The sequence below is a fragment of the Euprymna scolopes genome, chromosome 16 (genome assembly GCF_053919585.1).
Source record: "Euprymna scolopes isolate OS-2025 chromosome 16, ASM5391958v1, whole genome shotgun sequence".
In the NCBI taxonomy this organism is placed as follows: Eukaryota; Metazoa; Mollusca; class Cephalopoda; order Sepiida; family Sepiolidae; genus Euprymna; species Euprymna scolopes.
Window position 1 is genome coordinate 50410688 of NC_136497.1, and position 22788 is coordinate 50433475.

Sequence of the window (22788 nt, forward strand, 5' to 3'; positions counted from 1 at the left end):
TTTTGAAGATTTAAAAGAAAAAGTATATATTTACAAAACATTTTTTAAAGTAAGTAACAAAACGAACGTATTTAAATAAAAGATATTTAAATAAATGGGTGTCTCTTTCTGTTTCGGATTTTTGCGACCAAGATTGATTTTTATGTACCGTGTTTTTTTTTTGGGGGGGGGGTACTGCGTACGTTTTTAAGGCAATTTTTTTTTTTTTTTTTACATAGGCATGGCATCACCACATTATCAAGGCCCAGAGGCCACTCAAGGATAAGGGTTAAAGAGTGTACAGTAGAAATTGGACAATATAGTAATCATTAGTAATGAAAATTTGGTAAATTTGATAACTTATATGGAACGGCTCATCAAGAACTTATTTACTTTAGACTTGAACATATTGACAATTCAATATTTATTTAATTATTCTTTAAAACATTAACTTCAGCGACAATTAATATATTTTGAAAATAATATTTTTGAATATTAAATTTTGACGAATATTCACGAGCAAGATTTTTTTTTAAATAAAAGATATTTAAATAAATGGGTGTCTTTCTGAGTGCGTTTTATTTTTTTAAATAAAAATAAAAAGATTTCTATCTTGTGATACTACATTTCATCTTTATAAAAATAAAAGTTATGAAAAGATATGTGAATTAAATAATATATTTTTTAAATCCCGATTGTTTATGCTTGTGATTTTATTATGCATAAAAATTGCCTCAGCCTCTCCTTCACTGACCATCGACATACATCGCACTTTAAATAAATATTGAATTGTATTAAAAAACGTATTAAAAAATGGCCCAAACCGTATAGAATGAACCTTTTTTTATAAGTTTTATTGAAACAGTCTTTATTTGAACTTAATGGACTGTTTTTTTTATTATTATTTTTACTGTTTTATTCTTTTTACCAAACAAAAATAGAACTTTTATAATGAAATATATATTATGGACTGTTTTTCAAAAATCGAAATTTAAAAATTAAAGTTTTATTTAAAAAAAAAAAAAAAAAGACGAGGTGTTTTTTTTTCTTTTCGAGATCTTTTTTTTTTCCGACATTTATTACTTTGAAATTTTATTCAACAATGAAATGATAAAAAAAATTTACGTTAAATATATTTTTTTAAATTATTATAAAATATCTATAAAGTCTATTTTTTTATGTCTGTAAAAGTTTGTTGAAAGTTCAAATAAAGTTTATAATTTAATTGAAAAAAAAAAAAAAAACACCTGGTCTTTTTTATTTATTTTTTTTTTAAATAAAACTAACTTTAATTTTAAAATTTCGATGTTTGAAAAACAGTCCATAATATATATATGTCATTAGAAAAATTCTATTTTTGTTTGATAAAAAGAATAAAACAGTTATTAAAACGTTCTGTAAATATATTAAAAACGCACTCAGACACCCATTTATTGAAATATCTTTTATTTAAAAAAAAAAAATCTTGCTCGCGAATATTCGTCAAAATTTAATATTCAAAAATATTATTTTCAAAATATATTAATTGTCGCTGAAGTTAATGTTTTAAAGAATAAAAATTGAATCGTCTTAAAAACGCACACAGACCTCCCCCCTCCAAAAAAAAAACACGGTACATAAAAATCAATCTTAGTCGCAAAAATCCGAAACAGAAAGAGACACCCATTTATTTAAATATCTTTTATTTACATACGTTCGTTTTGTTACTTACTTAAAAAAATGTTTTGTAAATATATATTTTTTCTTTTAAATCTTCAAAAGTTTTGTAAATATATTTTTTAAAAAATTGCTGGCGAATATTCGAGCATGTTTGCTATTTGACGTGTTTATAAACAACCGACGCCATGTGCTTGTCCCAATGTCAAGGTCGAATAACCGGTGTTAGTTGAAATGTGCGCCGGGTACCGCCAGGCGGCGTCGTCTGCTACAGAGTATCTATTCTTTACTTGGTCCTTTTTTTAAATAGTGTTTTTTTCTAATTAATATATGCTATAATCAGTTGAATTGACAAGAAAAAAAAATCTAAAAATTAATTATTTTTAAAAAGATTAAAACGATTAAAATTCCATTATTTCAAAATGTTCCATTACAAAATAGATTTTAATTAATGGTGTTTAATTTATTTTTTTAAAACAATTAAGTTATAATATAAACATGACTACTGTCAGCTATTTTATCGCCAGATTAAACACGATTGAAAAATATTATTGCGCCAAAAATAAACCTTTTTGTGAATCACTACGATCTCCTCGTTTGTCTCTTTTTACCAAATAAAGTGTGGAAACCCGTAATTAACCAAATGAATAGTCGTATATATTTAGTAAAACCGTATTTTTATATATGTACAAATGTTTATAATATTATCAATCATTAAACTGTGTAAATGTTTATAATATATTATATTATATATTATTAATATTATACATTATTAATATTATTAATATTATACATTATTAATATTATATATTATTAATAATTAAACTGTGTAAATGTTTATAATATTATTAATCATTAAACTGTGTAAAACCTAAGAAAATTATAACAAAGATTCATTATTAATTGCAATTTGAAGAAGATAAACAAAGGTTTTTAAAAAGTCATTAAGTGGCTTCAGCTGTTCCATACTTCGTATAGTTAACACAAGTCTGACGTCACGGGATTTTGTGCTCCATTCTTTACAATCGCTTGGACGTCCCTACTGAATAAGAAAATCTCATTTTCTCCAATCACCGCTTAAAGTTTGTCAAAATTTGACGAGATTATTTTGGAACATGGGCAGAAAAAAATACCTAGATAAATATTTTATTTATTTATTTATTTCACTTATTTTACTGTTTCTCTCCTTTTTTAATCCTTTTTTTTCCTTTTGTCCTTTGTTAATCACTTTTTCGTTTAAAGGCACCCCTCATCGTCCGCGAAATAGGCAAGATGGTCGCAACACGATCGATCTCATTAAAATTTGATTTTTCTCTGTAAAAAAAAAAACAAAACTATTTGATCAAATTAAGTGAAATTTTGTAAGAAAACTTTATTCCATAACGAGTATGTACAATATAACTTTTTATTTTCAATATTTTCATTTTTAATGTATTGATTAAACTGCATAAGTACCTTTTTCACTAATACTAAATCCACAAACTCATTGTTAAAAAAAAAAAACTCTACTCTATTCAAGAATCTTTTTAATTTCAGTTTTTTGTTGTTTATTGTTTTGTTTTTGAGGGGGATATAGTTTTTTACCCCCCCCCCCCCATTATATTTTTAAAATATTAAAATTTATTTTCGGGGGGGGGGGACTCTTTTTAAAACTATATTTACCTCAGTATTTTCTTTAATTTTCTATTTTTTGAGTGATTATTGAGACTTCCAAGATGTGATCCTTTCATGTCGGACATTTCTTTTGTTCTAAAGTAACACTCGACATTACTTGTTGTTTTAACTGAATAAACGTATTAAAATAAAACCTTAACTAGCTAGGTAGGAAAGCGAACATTTAGAAAAATTGAGTTTATTTTTTTAAAACAACAGTAAACAAGTAAAAAAAATATATTTTTTAATATTATGGAGGTGTAGTCTCTTTTAAAAACAATATCTCCTTTCCAAAACGGTCATAAAGTGTGTTTTCAATCGATATTTATTCAATAATGGCCCAGTTTTCCTACCTAGCATAAATGGACGAATTTTCCGTGGATGTGTCTTCCTAAATTCATTTGTTAATATCAAAATGAGACGCATTGTTCATTAAAAAGTAAAAAAAAAAAAAAAATATGTATATATTTAATTAGGAACTAAGTTTAAATTAATTAGTAGGTACGTAAGAGCCGATCCCAAAAATGTAATCAATTGTAAAAAAAAAAAAAAAAAAAAAAAAACTGTTAAAACAACTTAGAATTTCATATCCTGCTTCTTGATTAGAAATTACAGCTCTTCGACGTTTATGACAAAACGGGTCAATTTGACCTCCTGCACAAAATGTGCTGATGTGATTACTCGCACGTAATCTATTTTTTAAAACCGATTGCCTTCAATGCCCAAATCTTAACCTTCGTAACACGATGGCCACGCCCTCACCTTCTGAAAAATATGGCAAAAAGAAAAAAAAAATGGTCGACCAAACAATTATTTTAGAATTTAGAGTGAGGAGATCAGTTTCGCATATATATTTAACGTAAAATGGTCCCTCATTTCGGAGACCTTCTAAGTTTTTTTTTTAGGCACTTAACAAAATTTTTTTTTTTTTTTTTCTTTTTTAGTTTTTAAGTATGAGAAATAAATCTTATGCGTGTCATTTTTTTTTTTTTTGTGGAGTTGGGGGGGGTCTACATTCTTAGGCAAATATATGTAGTTTTACGACCTTACCAATCGAACGTAAGGTTAGTGATAAAAAAATAGTTAATTAATAGTTAGAAAATCCCAGAAAAGAAGAGTCATTTTACATTAAATTGATCTACGGGACTTATCCCTTACTCTAAATTCTGAATTAATTGTAGCTTTGTTTTTTGTTTTGTTTTTTTTGGGTTTAGGCATGGTGAAGGGTTTTTGCGACAGTTTATGACGGTTGGCAGACAGTCTTGAGTTTGCGACAGTTAAGGAGAATTTCCATTTGGATACAGTCAAAGGCAGGTTGTCGATCAGAGCAGATATTTGATCAACCGACTAACAAACATGGCCTCGGCAGACATTTAAGATGTCAATTAGCGTTTATAGCATTGCTTTCTGCGCTGGTGTCACACATGTACCCAGAGCTTAATTGATACCTACAGGATGTGCCAGAGTTTGTGTTTTCGTTTGTTACTCTAGTGTTATTTTATTTTTATACTTGTGAACGCATGTTAGCTCCCTCGACAGCCACAACAACATGGCTAGAAGAGAAGATGACGACAAAGATCATGACACACAACGTTGGGGTCAGCAATCGTTCTTGAGCAGAGTAACATGTCTCACAGTGGCACAGATGACGTTAGACAAAGCCCAATTGTCCTGTATGTAACAGAGCGTGGATGCACATATGGTAGCTGTGTGCGGGATATTCAATGCTGCTAAGACTAAGCTTGTTTCCTTCAATAACTACAAGAAACCTTCTCTACCACCAATAGCAATGGCCAAGAACACATTGCCTGAAAGTACTTCTTTTAAACTCCTTGGCCTAACGTTTACAGGGAATATGAACTGGAATAGATACATTGAGAGCATTGCCAAGGCTGCTGCAAGGAAGGCTGGCTCTCTCTACCGTGCTAGAAAACTACTTATGCCTGAAAGTATCCTGTACCTCTATAAGGCCACCATTCGCCCATATATGGAGTACTGTTGTCACATCTGGGCTGGTGCATCTGCTGCTTGTCTCTCGCTCCTGGACAGGGTTCAAAAGAGAGTCCCCAACCTGATAGGTCCTGAACTGTCATCTACGCTTCAAACTCTGTCCCATCGACGAGATGTTGCATCCCTCTGCCTGTTCTACAAATACTTGAATGCTTGACGAACTGCAAACACTTGTACCTCCTCGACGTAACTACCCCCGACAAATCCGACAAGCTAGTAAGTCTCATCCCTTTACAGTAGAGATCCCTAGGTGCAAGAAAACCTTTTACTCCAATAGTTTCTTCCCCAGAATTGCAGGTCTTTGGAACTCACTTCCGGGATCCTGCTTTCCCAACTGTACTGATATGCAGAAGTTCAAGTGTAATGTGAACAAACATCTTTCTACTCATCTCCCTCCATAATGCCCCTGCAAATTAAGTCCCTGATAGTAACCCCCTGCTTCAAAGTGGCACTGTGCCTTGTTTGGGGTGAAAATTGAATAAAAAAAAAAAAAAAGGTAGGAAAAAGATTATAAAAAGAAGAACATGTGCGCTGACTGATGATCACATTAGAAAGACAGACTGAGGATCATGATCACATTAAAGAGGTGGAAATAAACGTCTGTTGTTTAAACCTGAAACAATAAGTTGAAGTTCTTTCCTCTTCCTTTCTCGTGTTTTATGCAAAGGAGTCTACAACGTGTTGGGTCCCTACATGTTACACACGTGTAAACGTGTGTAACATTACAAGTGTATTATGATTCCTGTATGCAAAAATAAAAACAAAATATAAAATATGCATTGATTATTCAGACTACTGTTCTCGTCTTAAGTTTTATTCGCACAACGTTTTGCCTAATATAACGTCCAACATTCTTCTGGTGTATCTTGTTGAACTCCGGGATAGTAGTCCAAATAATCTAAATATAAATAATCAATCCTTACTTCAAAAATTCAGAAACATATAAAAGTGAAATTGTCTCTCTGTGTATGTACATTTCCCTACCAAACTACTCTGTCGATTTTCAGTCTACAGACTCGAGATTTGACATAAACGGTATTGAAATTTGGGAAAATCTTTTTAATCGGTTTACAGCCAGAAATTTGGCTGTCAAGGGGTCAAAGTTCAACGATTTGACCTTTGAAAACTCTACCAAACTCCTCCACTAATGTTGGGTCTAAACACTTGAAATTTTAGATGTAGGTCACTTGAACATATATCAAACCTTTTAATTTGATTCGAGACTAAAACAATAAATGTTAAGGGGTCAAAAATAGGGTCAAAGTTTTAAAAAATTGACCTCTGCAGTCTCTACCAAATTACTCAACCAATTTTTGGTCTAAACATTTAAAATTTTATATAAAGTGTATTCGGACATAGAGCAAGCTTTTTTAATCGGTTTTTGGCCAAACATTTGGCTGCCAACGGGTCAAGGTTCAAAATATATATATGTATATATCTTTTAAATATTTATTTAAGCTTCATGATTATTTGTTTTCATAATAAAGCATGCATATTTTGCAAAAATCAAGATCACAAAATATAAAATGAGAATATCTCATTGTCTATTTTCTTATGCGTTATAATTTTTTCATAACCATTTGGACAATTTTAATATTATATCATTTAAAAATATTCCAAAATAGCTACTCATCAGACGGCAAAATATACTAGTCATACATATATGAATACACTCATAATCTCTATTCTAAGAGATTAAGCAGTTGGACCTACCTCCACATCACCCTTATATTTTTATATTTTTTTATTTTTCGATGGCCTTCATATTTAGTAATCTCTTCATTTTCGTATTCTACTTATTAAATGATATTTCAACCAATTATCTATTCTAATATTAATTTAATCTTTTGTGTGTTTTTTTTTATTTTAATAATTATTTTTCTTTGTCAATTTATTTATTTAATTGATTTATTACACAAATACTAGTCTATCTTCTTTCTTCCTCAATCTACGATAGTTTCGTATAAACTTTGTTTACATTTTATGATCTACTAATTAATCTTAGCTTAACATGTTATTTTTTCAGAAGGAACTGTAATTAAAAATTTAATTTAAATAGTGTTAATTAAAATTTATCTTAATCCCATACTGGTTATGCCAATAATTTAAATTTTAAATTCATCCTTTCAATTCTTATCATTATCTAAGTATTTTATTTTGATTTTTCTCTTTTTTCTTCATTATCATTCATAACAGCTTTACGTTCAAAGGGACATAACTTTATTTAGTCAATTTTTATAAATTTGTGAATTTATCGAAATTCCAAGCATTCATATTTTAATATTTTAATTTTAGTATTTACTAAAAAAAAAAAAGTAAGTATGAGGATCGAACCCGAACCGTTGAGGCAAAGTTGTAAATTAAAGTGTGAAAAAAAAAGAGTGCAACGTTAACCATTGCCCCACCGCGAGATGCTAAGGGAAACACATTTGAATTTATTTAATTACTTGGATTTGGCAGCTGCCCGTTTTAATGAGTTAATGAGGTCAAGTTTGACTGCGGGATAGTATTTCATTTACTGCGGAACGCTTTTCTTTAAATTTTTATTTTCCCAAGAAGTTATAGGAAAAAGACTAACCCACATGCGGCTAGCGACAAATGTTGAATATTTATCTTCCCGAAATCGAGCAAATTAAATAGACAGGCGAGCTTCGTCGTTAACTCTGAGATATTACGATTTATATGTGATATAAAGAGTTTTAAAAAGTTGTGAACCAACCCACTGCTTCTCTGAAAACAGCCTTTTGTAGACATACAGAAAAAGCGAACACACATGCATACATACATACATTTTCGCTTTTATATATATACATTAATCACCTTTGTTTAATTTTAAACTTATGATTTTAACATTATCTTTGTAACAATCTCAGTTCAATTTTCCACTTATTTTTCTTCAATTTTATATTTTCATTAAATTTATTATTCTATTCTAAGTTGTTTATCTAAGCTATTATCTATTCTAAGCTGTTTATCTAAGCTATTATCTATTCTAAGCTGTTTATCTAAGCTATTATCTATTCTAAGCTGTTTATCTAAGCTATTATCTATTCTAAGCTGTTTGTCTAAGCTATTATCTATTCTAAGCTGTTTATCTAAGCTATTATCTATTCTAAGCTGTTTATCTAAGCTATTATCTATTCTAAGCTGTTTGTCTAAGCTATTATCTATTCTAAGCTGTTTGTCTAAGCTATTATCTATTCTAAGCTGTTTATCTAAGCTATTACCTATTCTAAGCTGTTTATCTAAGCTATTATCTATTCTAAGCTGTTTATCTAAGCTATTATCTATTCTAAGCTGTTTGTCTAAGCTATTATCTATTCTAAGCTGTTTATCTAAGCTATTATCTATTCTAAGCTGTTTATCTAAGCTATTATCTATTCTAAGCTGTTTGTCTAAGCTATTACCTATTCTAAGCTGTTTGTCTAAGCTATTATCTATTCTAAGCTGTTTATCTAAGCTATTATATATTCTAAGCTGTTTGTCTAAGCTATTATCTATTCTAAGCTGTTTGTCTAAGCTATTATCTATTCTAAGCTGTTTGTCTAAGCTATTATCTATTCTAAGCTGTTTGTCTAAGCTATTATCTATTCGAAGCTGTTTGTCTAAGCTATTATCTATTCTAAGCTGTTTATCTAAGCTATTATCTATTCTAAGCTGTTTATCTAAGCTATTATCTATTCTAAGCTGTTTATCTAAGCTATTATCTATTCTAAGCTGTTTATCTAAGCTATTATCTATTCTAAGCTGTTTGTCTAAGCTATTATCTATTCTAAGCTGTTTATCTAAGCTATTATCTATTCTAAGCTGTTTATCTAAGCTATTATCTATTCTAAGCTGTTTGTCTAAGCTATTACCTATTCTAAGCTGTTTGTCTAAGCTATTATCTATTCTAAGCTGTTTATCTAAGCTATTATATATTCTAAGCTGTTTGTCTAAGCTATTATCTATTCTAAGCTGTTTGTCTAAGCTATTATCTATTCTAAGCTGTTTGTCTAAGCTATTATCTATTCTTAGCTGTTTGTCTAAGCTATTATCTATTCTAAGCTGTTTGTCTAAGCTATTATCTATTCTAAGCTGTTTATCTAAGCTATTATCTATTCTAAGCTGTTTGTCTAAGCTATTACCTATTCTAAGCTGTTTGTCTAAGCTATTATTTATTCTAAGCTGTTTGTCTAAGCTATTACCTATTCTAAGCTGTTTGTCTAAGCTATTACCTATTCTAAGCTGTTTATCTAAGCTATTATCTATTCTAAGCTGTTTGTCTAAGCTATTATCTATTCTAAGCTGTTTATCTAAGCTATTATCTATTCTAAGCTTTTTATCTAAGCTATTATCTATTCTAAGCTGTTTATCTAAGCTATTATATATTCTAAGCTGTTTGTCTAAGCTATTACCTATTCTAAGCTGTTTATCTAAGCTATTATCTATTCTAAGCTGTTTGTCTAAGCTATTATCTATTCTAAGCTTTTTATCTAAGCTATTATCTATTCTAAGCTGTTTATCTAAGCTATTATATATTCTAAGCTTTTTATCTAAGCTATTATCTATTCTAAGCTGTTTATCTAAGCTATTATATATTCTAAGCTGTTTATCTAAGCTATTACCTATTCTAAGCTGTTTATCTAAGCTATTATATATTCTAAGCTGTTTGTCTAAGCTATTATCTATTCTGAGCTGTTTATCTAAGCTATTACCTATTCTAAGCTGTTTATCTAAGCTATTATCTATTCTAAGCTTTTTATCTAAGCTATTATCTATTCTAAGCTGTTTGTCTAAGCTATTATCTATTCTAAGCTTTTTATCTAAGCTATTATCTATTCTAAGCTGTTTATCTAAGCTATTATATATTCTAAGCTTTTTATCTAAGCTATTATCTATTCTAAGCTGTTTATCTAAGCTATTATATATTCTAAGCTGTTTATCTAAGCTATTACCTATTCTAAGCTGTTTATCTAAGCTATTATATATTCTAAGCTGTTTGTCTAAGCTATTATCTATTCTGAGCTGTTTATCTAAGCTATTACCTATTCTAAGCTGTTTATCTAAGCTATTATCTATTCTAAGCTTTTTATCTAAGCTATTATCTATTCTAAGCTGTTTATCTAAGCTATTATATATTCTAAGCTGTTTGTCTAAGCTATTACCTATTCTAAGCTGTTTATCTAAGCTATTATCTATTCTAAGCTGTTTGTCTAAGCTATTATCTATTCTAAGCTGTTTATCTAAGCTATTATCTATTCTAAGCTGTTTGTCTAAGCTATTACCTATTCTAAGCTGTTTGTCTAAGCTATTATCTATTCTAAGCTGTTTATCTAAGCTATTATCTATTCTAAGCTGTTTGTCTAAGCTATTATCTATTCTAAGCTGTTTATCTAAGCTATTATCTATTCTAAGCTTTTTATCTAAGCTATTACCTATTCTAAGCTGTTTATCTAAGCTATTACCTATTCTAAGCTGTTTATCTAAACTATTATCTATTCTAAGCTGTTTGTCTAAATATCTTGCAGTTACTTAATGTTATATTTTTTCCATTCTTGTGTTATTGAAATTACCAGTGTGTTATTTTATTACCCATAACAATTATTAAAATTAAAATTACTTCTATTTCTCCTATTTAGGTTATTATTATTATAGTTTCTATATGTTAAGTTGATGATCTAATAATTTATTTATTGCACTGTTTTAAAATTTTATTATTAAATCTAAATGTAGCACTCCTGAAGCCAAACCTGGGTTTCTCTGGACTTGTAGGCTGGCGCCAAGTCCTGCTACCACACCCAGGGTCTGCCAGTAGCCACCTGATTGCACCAGGGGATCATCACACTCTTCAACACATCCAGGTACACACTGGTGTTGACTTTCAAGTCGACTTTGAAAATGTGAGGTGGCATGATGCAGCCCTCACTTGAAACCACACCAAAAACCATAACCGTGGCTTGAAACTTTGTTTTCATAACCCTGGGCAGTTGGGCACGTCCCTGTGATTTGTGACAATCCAACAATGCATTTTGAGGGTGCTGGCAATGGTCCTGTTGTCATAACTTGGATTGGTAGTGAACAGGAGTTGTACAGCGGCACATCCCCGATCTTGCTCGTTGAACATTGTGTCATTTTCAGACATAATAGAAGGCGTCTATCACTCTTGGTATTTGTACACAACTGGCTAAGTAGTAAATGATCTGCAACAAAAAAAAAGAAAACCAGTTTTCATCAAACGGAAATGGAATCATGTTGTCTTTTTTTTTTTCTAGAGCGACAATTTTATCGTTCCATCCTGTAGAGTTTTTTATTGTTTTTTTTTTGTTTTTTTGTAGGGTGGAGTGGGCTGTTGCCACTCAGATTTAGGGTTAAGTCAAAGGAGAGGTTTTCGGGGTGGAAGTACATTACCAGTTGCTATCCTTTTTTTTTTTTTTTCAATAATAAATTTTTTTTTTTAACAAGAAAAAGTAATTGCTTTTATTTTATTAATTAATAATTCAGCATTAAATTTCTCCCTAAAAATACACGCACACTATTTCTGTCCCTTAACAAAAAATAATAATCCGGCCTTAATACGATATCCACTTAGACAATGACCCGGGAATTGTAAGTTAAAATTATTTACTAATCTGTTCTCCTAATTTAGCTTCTAAAATAATTGGGTGCTTGTTTGGATAGAGTCGACAGATCGATTTTTTTATATGTGGTTTTAAGTAAAAACATTACTACTTACTTAATTGTGTCGAAAATAGTAATATATTCAAAACTGACGAAAATTTATCGAGTAGAACAACTGCTCTTGTGTTTTTAGTAAAAAAAAAAAAAGAAAAAAGTCTATCGGTTAAAACAAAACGTCAGCCATTACAGTAGCGAAAAGGAAGATAAATATGTCCCCTGTATTCACAATCTTCTAGGTGTTCACCTCTAGGGAAAATGCTATTTCCCCCAAATTTTCTATAAAAATTACTTTTACCTATAAATGATTTTCTACTCGATGAATTTTTGTAATTTTTTTTTTTTTTTTTTTACACAGTGATTACCACTTATCAAGGCCCGGAAGCCACTCAGGGATAAGGGTTATTGCAAGTACATTACGTTAGTGAGGAGATTTGCTGAAGTGTTTACTTAAGGGGGCGGTTCATTAGGAATTTGTTAACATTGGACTTGAAGACATCCAAGTTGTAGTCCGGAGGGAAGCAGGCAGACGGAACAGAGTTCCACAGGCGTGCAGTTCTAAGAAAGAAGCTTTGTTCATGGAATCCGCGTTTTGATTTAGGCACAGATATAGAGTGGGGGAAATTTTTCACAGTGGATTCAGCTAGACGGGTGTTTTTCGTGAAAGATTGGCGAGGGGGGGGGGACCAGAGATTGGAGTTCAGACGAGCACCTGCCATGGAAATAACGATAAAACAAGGATAGGCTCGCAACGTCTCTTCTGTGGGAGAGAGGTTGCAGGGTAGAGAAAAGGGCATCCCCCACTAAGCCACGAAGTCTATTTTGTACTCTGTTAAGGCAGGATAGGCTGTTTTTAGCAGCTCCTGCCCAGATATGGCAACAGTATTCCATCCTTGGACGTACTTGGCTTTTATATAGATAGAGAATTGCATCAGTAGTGAGATATCTTCTGGAGCGGTAGAAGGATCCCACCATCTTTCCAGCGACCTTGGCAACAGACTTGATGTACGTGTTCCATTTCAGATCAGGAGTAATTTTTTAATATATTACTATTTTCGACATGACAATTAAGTAGGTATTGTTTTTGCTTTAAACAACATTTTTAAAAAATTGATCTTATCTTAACAATTCACAATAATTGTTTTCCCCTCCTATTTCAGGGTGTTAATACGTAAACGCCTAAAAAAAAGTAGAATCTCATTTGGGAAAGGGTGAAATAAGTGAGGTTCCCCATCTATAAATTTACGTTTTTAAAGAAAGATGTTGTCCCACTTTTTTTTTTAGTTGTTCTGCTAGTTAAAGTTTTCATTTTTTCCCCCTAAGTGGAAGTAACTCCGTCACGCATTTCTTGAGATTAAGCGACCTTTTTTTTTTTTTTTGTCTTCTTCTTTGTTTTGTTTTGTTTTGTTAAACAAGTGCGCGCGTCGCGTCTTTCAAACAAACAAGTTTCAGATTCGTAACAAACTTACCATGACGTATGTATTTTCCTCCGTTATTATTATTATTTTTTTTAACTAAAATTTCGTTTTTAGTTGTTGTGTTTAGAAATTTAAGTTTTTTTGTTTTTTGAATAGTAATTACTAACCATGTCCATTTCAGAGAGATTTTTTGGTAAAATTTATTTTACCTAGTGGCCGCTATTCCGAATTCATAACAGTACGCCACCATAGACTGTTTCTGAGAAACAGTCTATGTGTTTCTCTTATACCAAACAGTCATTAAAAATGAATAAATAAAAAAAGTCACATAAAATCTTTTTCTGGTAAAGTTTTATCAATTTTCCAGTGTTATTTCATAAATGAAAACTAAATATCAACTAAAAATTGAATTTTTACTTGACTGAAAAACGTCAATTCGAATTATAAAAAAAAATTATTTCTATTTAATTAATTTGGGGGGGGGAGGGGTGCAATCATTTAGATTGGTTTGAAACCATCTTAATTAAACGTAAAACATTATGACCGTTTGATGCAAAAAAAATGAATTTGGAATAGCGGCCACCAGGTGAAATAAATTTTATTATTTATTTAACTTATTTGTGTTATTAGAAATTAATTTACACTCAAAACCGCGAAAAATATCGCATATTTTTGTTTAATTTTTACATGGGCGTTTATTTATCTTGTTTTTTTTTTTTTTTTTTTTTTTTTTGTTTTGTTTTTTGTAAGATTGATTTTTAGTAACATCAATATCACCAAACTTTCTCCCATGACTATCAGAAATAAAAAAAAGTTAGCAAACAAACGCCCACTCTATAATTTTGAAGATTTTTCCAAAACTTCGTTTGAAAATTTTTTTCAATTATTTATATTGAGATATATGCAAAATATGACAGTTAAAACTAAAATAACAAAACTTATGGATATACTTATCAGTGAAAAATATTAGCGTACATCAAAAATTACGGAAAATCTTCGTGTAAATTTTAATAAAAATAAAATTAATTTACTGTTCAAAGTCAATACCGTTTGGAATAATATTCTGCGACATGCTGGCTGGCTTGATGCGAATGTCGGTAGGAGTTCGAAATATTAAAATTCTACTACATAATTTTTTGGTGAACATTAATATTTTGTCATTAGTAAATACAGAGTGACCCCCCCCCCCCAAAAAAAAAACGGGCCCAACTGTAATTAGGCACCGTTTCTTGGTTTGTTCGAATGAAATGAAACTTTGGTCATAACTAGTTTATTATATTCAAAACATCACATCAAAACACTAAGATCTTTGGCATTTTTTCTCCGTTCTACAGCATATGTTTTAGATATACTTCCTATGGTTTTTTTTTTGGGGGGGGGGTCACAAACAATAACTAATACTCGGTGACACTTAACAGACAATAATGGAATAATTCCAAAGAAATGTGAAGCAACACCTTGGTCGATGTAGATTTGTGGTCAATAAATGTGCTGCACTGCTGCACTGCTGCAGAGTGCAGAGGGTACAAACGGTGAGCGTACCAATCGACCATACAACTGAGAAAGTAGACACAAGGCAAGATCTGAATCTATATTAGTGATAATAGACAACCAGTTTGTAGCATTACCTATCCTTTTCTGCACACTTGCATATATATTCACTAGAGGATGTTTCAAACTTTAATTATCTTCTGTTTTGCAGTGGTAGGTGGTGCAACAGTCTGTGATATAAAAAGGGACTCACAGGATTGTGGAGAAGCAAATAAATACATTCTTTCTTCTAGTCTTACGTCTGATGAACACACTCACTAGCGCACATGCACTATGCATACACAAGATTTGTTTTTAGCTGTTTTGTACTCCTACTTATGCCTTTGGAAGGAAACTGCTTGGTAACATTATCGCCTCATCTTCTCAGATAAAGTTTAATTTAACACTAAAGAAGCATAGATTTTGTTAGCAAATTCTTTTTAAAAACAGTTCTTCAATAATTTTTTAAAATGCTTTTTCTTTTAATAAAATGAAAATGGCAGCCCATGAGATAATTGTTTTTATTTAGTGTTACTACATAATTTCTCAGCTCTCAAATAAAAGGGATTTGAATTTAAACATTTTTCCTCTCCTTTCTACTTCCATGTGCACAATTAGAAGTAAAGTATTTTCTGAATAAAATGTTTAAAATTTTTAATAACTGTGGACCGGAAAATGGATTTATCATTGGCAGCCTTGTAACTCTAATTCCTCGTTTTTAATTCTATAGTCCTCACATTCTATGAGCAATATTTATGACAAAGGAGGAAGAATTCCTGTTTTCTGGGTCGGCTTTTGTTTTTATGGAGATTTTCAATCCTCTCATAGTATTTATCATGATTCAACTGTCAATCTATTTATCTCATTGATTCTTATCCATAAGTGGCTTTTAGGCCTTGATAAGTGATGGCTCATCAGTAAAAATAAAAATAAAATTTAAAAAAATTCTAATCTCTTTTTAGAAGGGGTGGTGCTAATTTCATACTTTAAGATTCAGTTTTACTTTGTTCAAAGTTATAGATTTATTTAAAACATGCATTTTTAATAATTTTTTTTAATTTAACAAATGAGATTCTATTCAATTTGTAGCAATTAAAAAAAAATGAGCAAAAAGAGACAATCATTTTAACCTGATAAAGTTAAAAATACTATTTCTTGTTTTTAGGTCATTATAACCTCAGCTTGTCGGCTTGTGAGAAACAATTTTAAAAGAATCGTAAAAAGATAATAGAAATATTTAGATCAGATTAGATTATAACTTAAGCACCTGACTAGTAAATGGGGTGTGGTGGGTCCTGGGTGATATTGACTGATTTCTGAGTTAAGTGTCAATATAAAAAGTTCTCTATTTCTTATGCCATTTTGTATTTGTGATTTGTGAATTATGAAAGAAAAAATAGTTCAATATAAATTTTCCTAAATTGCTTTTTTGTTTTTAAATTTATAAAAACTTTTTTCTTTTTCTTTTTTTTTTTCCAAATGATATCATCACATTTGATTGTTTTTAGATAATCAAAGTTGTTTGGACAGTACCAGATGGGTGACCATTTGGAAATATCAGTCATGGTCTCTCTGCAAAAAAATTACAGCCCTGTTGTAAACAGCTTGTAAAACTTGTTACTAAAATAGCATTTGAGGAGGAATACTCATAAAATCTCCATTCATTGGCGTCCATTGGTCATTCCTGAAGAGGGAAGTGAATGGCATAGTTGTTCTTTGTGTCAGGCTCACTTCTCTTCCCATACCTGAGAGCTTTTCCACAATACCCAAACAGCGAGATTTCTCTGTAATTGTTACAGTCACCGTGGTCGCTTTTGCTTTTGTAGAGGGTAACAGTGTTGCAGTCTCTCATATCCTATGATACTTCACCTTCCTCCCAGCACTGGCAGTGTATTTCATGGAGATCCTGATAGACTGTTCCCTTCCTGCTTCTGATCATTTCGGCTGGAATGTCGGTCAGGCCTAGCGTCTTTTTTTATTTATTTTTTTTTTAATTCAATTTTCACCCCAAACAAGGCACAGTGCCACTTTGAAGCAGGGGGCTACTATTAGGAACTTAATTAGCGGGGTCATTATGAAGGGAGAAGAGTAGAAAGATGTTTGTTAACATTACACTTGAACTTCTGCATATCATTGCAGTTGGGAAAGCAGAATCCCGGAAGGGAGTTCCAAAGACCCGCAGTTCTGGGGAAGAAACTATTGGAGTAAAAGGCTTTCTTGCACCTAGGGATCTCTACTGTAAAGGGATGAGACTTAGTAGCTTGTCGGGTTTGTCGGGGGTAGTTACGTCGGGGAGGTACAAGTGTTTGCAGTTCGTCAGAGCATTCATCATTAAAGTATTTGTAGAACAGGCAGAGGGATGCAACATCTCGTCGATGGGACAGAGGTTGAAGCCTAGATGACAGTTCAGGACCTATCAGGTTGGCGACTCTCTTTTGAACCCTGTTCAGGAGCGAGAGACAAGCAGTAGATGCACCAGCCCAGATGTGACAACAGTACTCCATACATGGGCGAATGGTTGCCTTAGGTATAGGATACTGTCAGGCGTAAGTAGTTTTCTAGCACGGTAGAGTGAGCCAACCTTCCTTGCAGCAGCCTTGGCAATGCTCTCAATGTATCTATTCCAGTTCATATTCCCTGTAAACGTTAGGCCGAGGAGTTTAAAAGAAGTACTTTCAGGCAATGTGTTCTTGGCCATTGCTATTGGTGGTAGAGAAGGTTTCTTGTAGTTATTGAAGGAAACAAGCTTAGTCTTAGCAGCATTGAATGTGACCAACCATTTTTGTCCCCATTCCACTATGGATTGGAGGTCATCCTCTAGTGTTTCTGCCATTTCCTTGGATATGTGTTCATTTGTTTTCCCCTCATATCTGTTATAGAGAGTGGTGTCATCGGAAAATATACCCATCTCCGAAACAATTTTATCAGGGAGGTCGTTTATGAATATCAGGAATAATAGAGGTCCAAGGATAGACCCCTGAGGTACTCCCGCATTTATGTCATATTGTTTGGATGTACGTCCGTCGAGGACAACTTTGATTTTTCTATTACTTAAGAAGGATTTAATTACATTATGAATTCTTCCAGTGATTCCATATGATCTAATTTTCCTTAGAAGACCATCGTGCCATACCCTGTCAAAAGCCTTAGATATATCAAGGGCCACCGCTCTACCCTCCCCTGTTTTATCCAATGAACGGTATATACGTTCAGAAACTACAGTTAAGATATCTGCTGTTTAACGGGCTTGCCTGAATCCATATTGTTTGTCAGTCAGGAGTTTAGCAGCTGTTAGGTGCTGGACTAGGGCTTGATTTACTAAGGACTCAAATATTTTGGCGAAAAGCGGGAGGAGGCTAATGGGGCGATAATTTAGTGGGTCAGTTCTTTCACCAGAATTCTTGAAGACTGGTACCACAGAGGTGGTTTTCCAGCAGTCGGGAAAACAAGATTCGTTAAGGCATTTATTGTAAAGTTTGGACAGAACTGGAGCAACCTCGGCAGAGCATTTTTTTAATAGCACAGCCGGGATGAGATCTGGTCCACATGCTTTTGAGGTGTCTAGGTTTTTTATAATAGCATGTACCTGAGAAGGGGTGATTTTCAAATCGTCAAGTGTGGCGTCTGTTCGCAGAGGAAAATCAGGGAGTGAGTGGTGTACCGAGTTCAGTGTGGAGTTTGAGGCAAACCGACTGGCAAGCAGATTAGCCTTGTCAGTTGCCGTGGGCAGGCTGTCAATGGCTTTAGTGAGTTTGTCAAGGGTTGGCAGTTTGTCCAGGTCCTCCGTGATAGAAAGAGGCTCAGTGGATTCCAGTATCGTGCCTGAGATGGTACTCTCTCTGCTATAGAGGTTAGAGTAGTGCTCGATCCATTTATCCATCTGCTTACTCCTGTAGGTGATGGACCTCCTTAGTGGTTGACTTTAGTGAGGCTGTCTTGCTGTATGTTGAGCCAATAAAATAAGCTCATAAAATCCCTAACCCATAATCAAACAATAGAAAATTAATTTATATATAAGATTTTATTAATTTTTTATTCTTAAGATAAAAACTGCTGAGCTATCTGCATTTTAATATATTCATAAGACTCATCAGCAAATTTTACATGTATGTTCTAAATTTCATTGCTTTATCTTGAATAAATTTTTTTAACAGAAATTTATCAATGAAAATACAAAATTTTTGACTTAATATTTGAGGGATAATGGGAGTTGGATATTTTTTTAATTTCAAATGCTTATATTTCGAAAAGGTAAGGATGAATTTTGATTATTCAAAAACTAGAAGCATGCAATCAGTTCATCTATACAAATTACTCCTCACGTGAAAGAGCAGGACACAAAATGTTTTAAATAGTAATAATAATAATAATAGAATAACAATAACAAAGACTTTCACTGGCGAGGACTACTATTGACCGTAATCAGTTATACAGTCCTTTTGAAATTTTCATTTCTATTTTTCTCGTTATGTACTGAATATTTGTTAATGAAACCTATATGAAATATGTTCCTTATTAAATTTTAAAGATTTTCTATTCTGAAAGAAGTTTTAAAAAATTTAATCTAAAAAAGTTATTTTAAAGTTTTTGTTAAAAAATTCAGATTTTCTCATTATTCAGACCTGTATTACAAAGAGGGGGTTGCAAAAAATCAGTTGTGGTGTGAGGAGAAATACAAACTGAAACAGAATATTCAGACCTGTAATAATACAAAGAGGGGGTTGCAAAAATGAGTTGTGGTATGAGGAGAAATACAAACTGAAATAGAGAGAAGGAGAGTTTTTAAATATAATCTTAAAAAGATAAGATACAAGTTAGAAAAGCATTTCATCCAAGGCATGAAAATTGTTAAACAAAATGTTTTTACTATAGGCTTTAAAAATAAAGGTACAAGATTCAATTTGAAATTTATTTATCTTCAAAGTGCACTTTTATAAATTTTACAAAGTAAGGTATAAAAATTTAATTTAAATTGAATCAAAAGATTACCTTGGATTTATTTTATGTAATGTACATTTTGTTGCAATTTAAAAACATTATCTTTCATCTAGCAATTAATGATATAGATATAAAATTTTCAATGATTTTTTTTTTTAAAAAGTGCAACAGAATGTACATTACATAAAATAAATCCAAGTTAATTTTTTGATTCAATTTAAATTAAATTTTTATACCTTACTTTGTAAAATTTATAAAAGTGCACTTTGAAGATAAACAAATTTCAAATTGAATCTTATACCTTTATTTTTAAAGCCTAGCTTAATCAACTGAGAATCACATCACTCTATATAAAAGCATATAAGATATCAACGGATACACACTCAAAAGTCAAAACAATGGAAAGAATATGCTGTTGTCTTAGCCCTAATAATCTTTGTTTGGATAGATGACTAATGCGTACACAAGTTGGAATGCAAACTGTTCATTTGAACTTGTCAACATATTTTTTGCTTCTTTCTGCATGTATCTAAATTCAATTCATTTCTTCAAATCGTTCAATATTAATTCTTTCTCACCTATCTCATGATAGCTACATCAGTAGGGAACGCAGCTGGGGTTTTAAATGTTTTGGTTTCGATTCTATCTGATAGCACCGAAGTCATTTTTTATAACTTTTGAAATCACTACTATATATTAGGTACAATGTAATATTCAATAGAGAATTGGTCCTGGAATAATAAATACAAAATCTGTATGAATTAAAATGTATTTAAGCATATTTTACGACATGGCACACACCCCACCCTGCTAGTATTTTATAAATCTATTTTTTTATAGCAAAATTAAAAATTTGATTTTATGAGGATTGCTACATAAAGATGCCTTTTGCAAGTATTTGAGTATAACCTACTAATCCACTTTTACTGACAGTGGAACAACCCGTCCCTGGACAAAAGTGTTGTTCTCAATCATGCGGTGAAGTTCTCTGAAGATCTAGTTAATTTAGTTTTCTTTTCCTTTTTTTTTTATGAGTAAAAGAACTTGTGTTCAATTAATTGTATATTTAAAATTTTATTAGATAAACCCATCAAAGAGGTTGATATGATATTAGATAGACAAACTAAACCGGTTTGAATTAAATCTACTTCTGTACATAGATGATGACAGCAGTGCTTGTATTAAAATAAAGGGTTGTTCCAAAAGTAAAGTCTCCTGTTTTTTTTGTTTTTTTTTTTTTTAGCTCCAAAAGAAGAGCTATGAAGACGAAAGTGGGACCATTAAAACGAACAACCTTTTATGCTCTAGAATTTATCTTTTTACATAGTCACCACCATTCTCAATGCACTTTTGCAAGAAATTCAATGACACATCTCTACTTCTGACACACATTCATGACAGGAGTTGCTTTCTTAGAATCTCACACTGTCAATATCTGTAATAGAGAGATGCAGAAGTTAAGTCATCATAACAATGCAATTTGCAATCCCCACTGATCCATTCGAGTAGAATAAAAAAAAAAGTAAGAGGCATTACTTTTGAAATGCCCCTTGTAAAACAATTCTCAATATTTAAAAAAACAAAGATGTTCATAAATACAAAATCAACTTCAAAATCTAGTGGGGAGAATCATCTTACAGAAGAGATGTTGGACGTTGCTCATTTCTGCTTTATCATTATTCCAATAGAAGATACTCAATTGAGCTACAATCTTTAGTTCCTCCTTGTAAAACATTCACAACAAAAACTCATCTTTCTACCACAACTTAAAAAAAAAAAAATTCTTTGTTCACCCATGTGCATAACATCAAGTAAAATTTTTATAGATAGATCTCAGAACCGATAGTTATGGAACTTAAAATGCTTATAAATGATTTCTATTAAATAGTTTTTTATGCAAATAGGTAACAAATAAGTTTAACCAATATAAATTTTCTTTTTTGATTAATTTCTCAATGATATTTCCTTTAAAATAATAGCCATCTTTGTTTAGGTCATGAACCTTACTTTATCTGACTAAACAAAGATGGCTACTTTGCTCAGAATCAATATTTACACAACTTACAATGCTTGTAATGTCTACTAAATTTTTTTTAACATAAATGTCACAAATGAGTTGACAAACCAAAATAAACTGTTTTTGACTAATTTCCCAACTGTATTTCCTTTTTAAAATAATTTATATCTCCAATAATGATGTTTGCCCATGTCGTTTCTTTTTCTTTGTGTGGATAATTATATAAATCATATATATATATATATATATATATATATATATATATATATATATATACATATCGTTGCTCGATAGTGTATTTACTTACAATTTCTTTTGAATTATTTAAACTTCAACAAGGTATGTTTTTTTTGTTTTTTGTTTTTATGTATTTGTTGTTTTTCTTTAATATTCTTTTTTGTCCTAATCAGAGAAATCATTCTGTGTCGAGTAATAAAGTTATACTTCTTTATTTTTAGTCACATGCAAGCAACTCTATAAGTCACTCCGTCGGTCAGTCCGTAACACTTTTGTGATTGGCCTTTTTGGTTAAGAACAAAGGTCTGTTATTAATAGATGCTGTTCTTAGCTTTTCTTGGCCTTTAAAAGGAATAAATTAAATATGAAGATCAAAGTGTAGTATCTGTTCTTACTAAATGCTGTACTTATGTTTGTAACTTTGTGATATAAAGTGGGGGATCACTTTTCTGTATTAATTTAATGTAAAATGATCACCCACTTTACAACCAGTCAGTCTCAAAGCCATTCAAGTTATTTTTTTTAGCATTCAAGTCATTCTTAAGGTCATTCAATTCATCCTTAAGTTCATTAAAGTCATTCTAAGTCATTTACTTTTTATTTATTTAAGTCATTTCAGCTTATTTTTCAGTCATTTTAGTTTATCTTTAAGAATTTCATGTCAATCCTACATTCACGCATTCATTCATTACA

The 22788-nt window shown here is 31.3% G+C and overlaps 1 protein-coding gene across 5 annotated transcripts in view; it reads left to right on the top strand.

The window, feature by feature from the left end:
• The window catches only part of LOC145295943 (transmembrane protein 205-like), a 53658-nt gene that overhangs the window by 18347 nt on the left and 12523 nt on the right, over positions 1-22788 (top strand). Inside the window, exon 1 of one of the 5 annotated variants that reach the window (XM_080141826.1) lies at positions 13001-13026. The exons of 3 other annotated variants lie outside the window; for them this stretch is intronic. In XM_080141826.1, coding sequence (XP_079997952.1) covers positions 13016-13026 — 11 coding nt within the window. In that variant the 5' untranslated portion in view covers positions 13001-13015. Of the gene's footprint in view, positions 1-13000; positions 13027-13291; positions 13431-22788 lie in introns of those variants that run through there. One more of the 5 variants, XM_080141830.1, reaches the window with a different exon arrangement.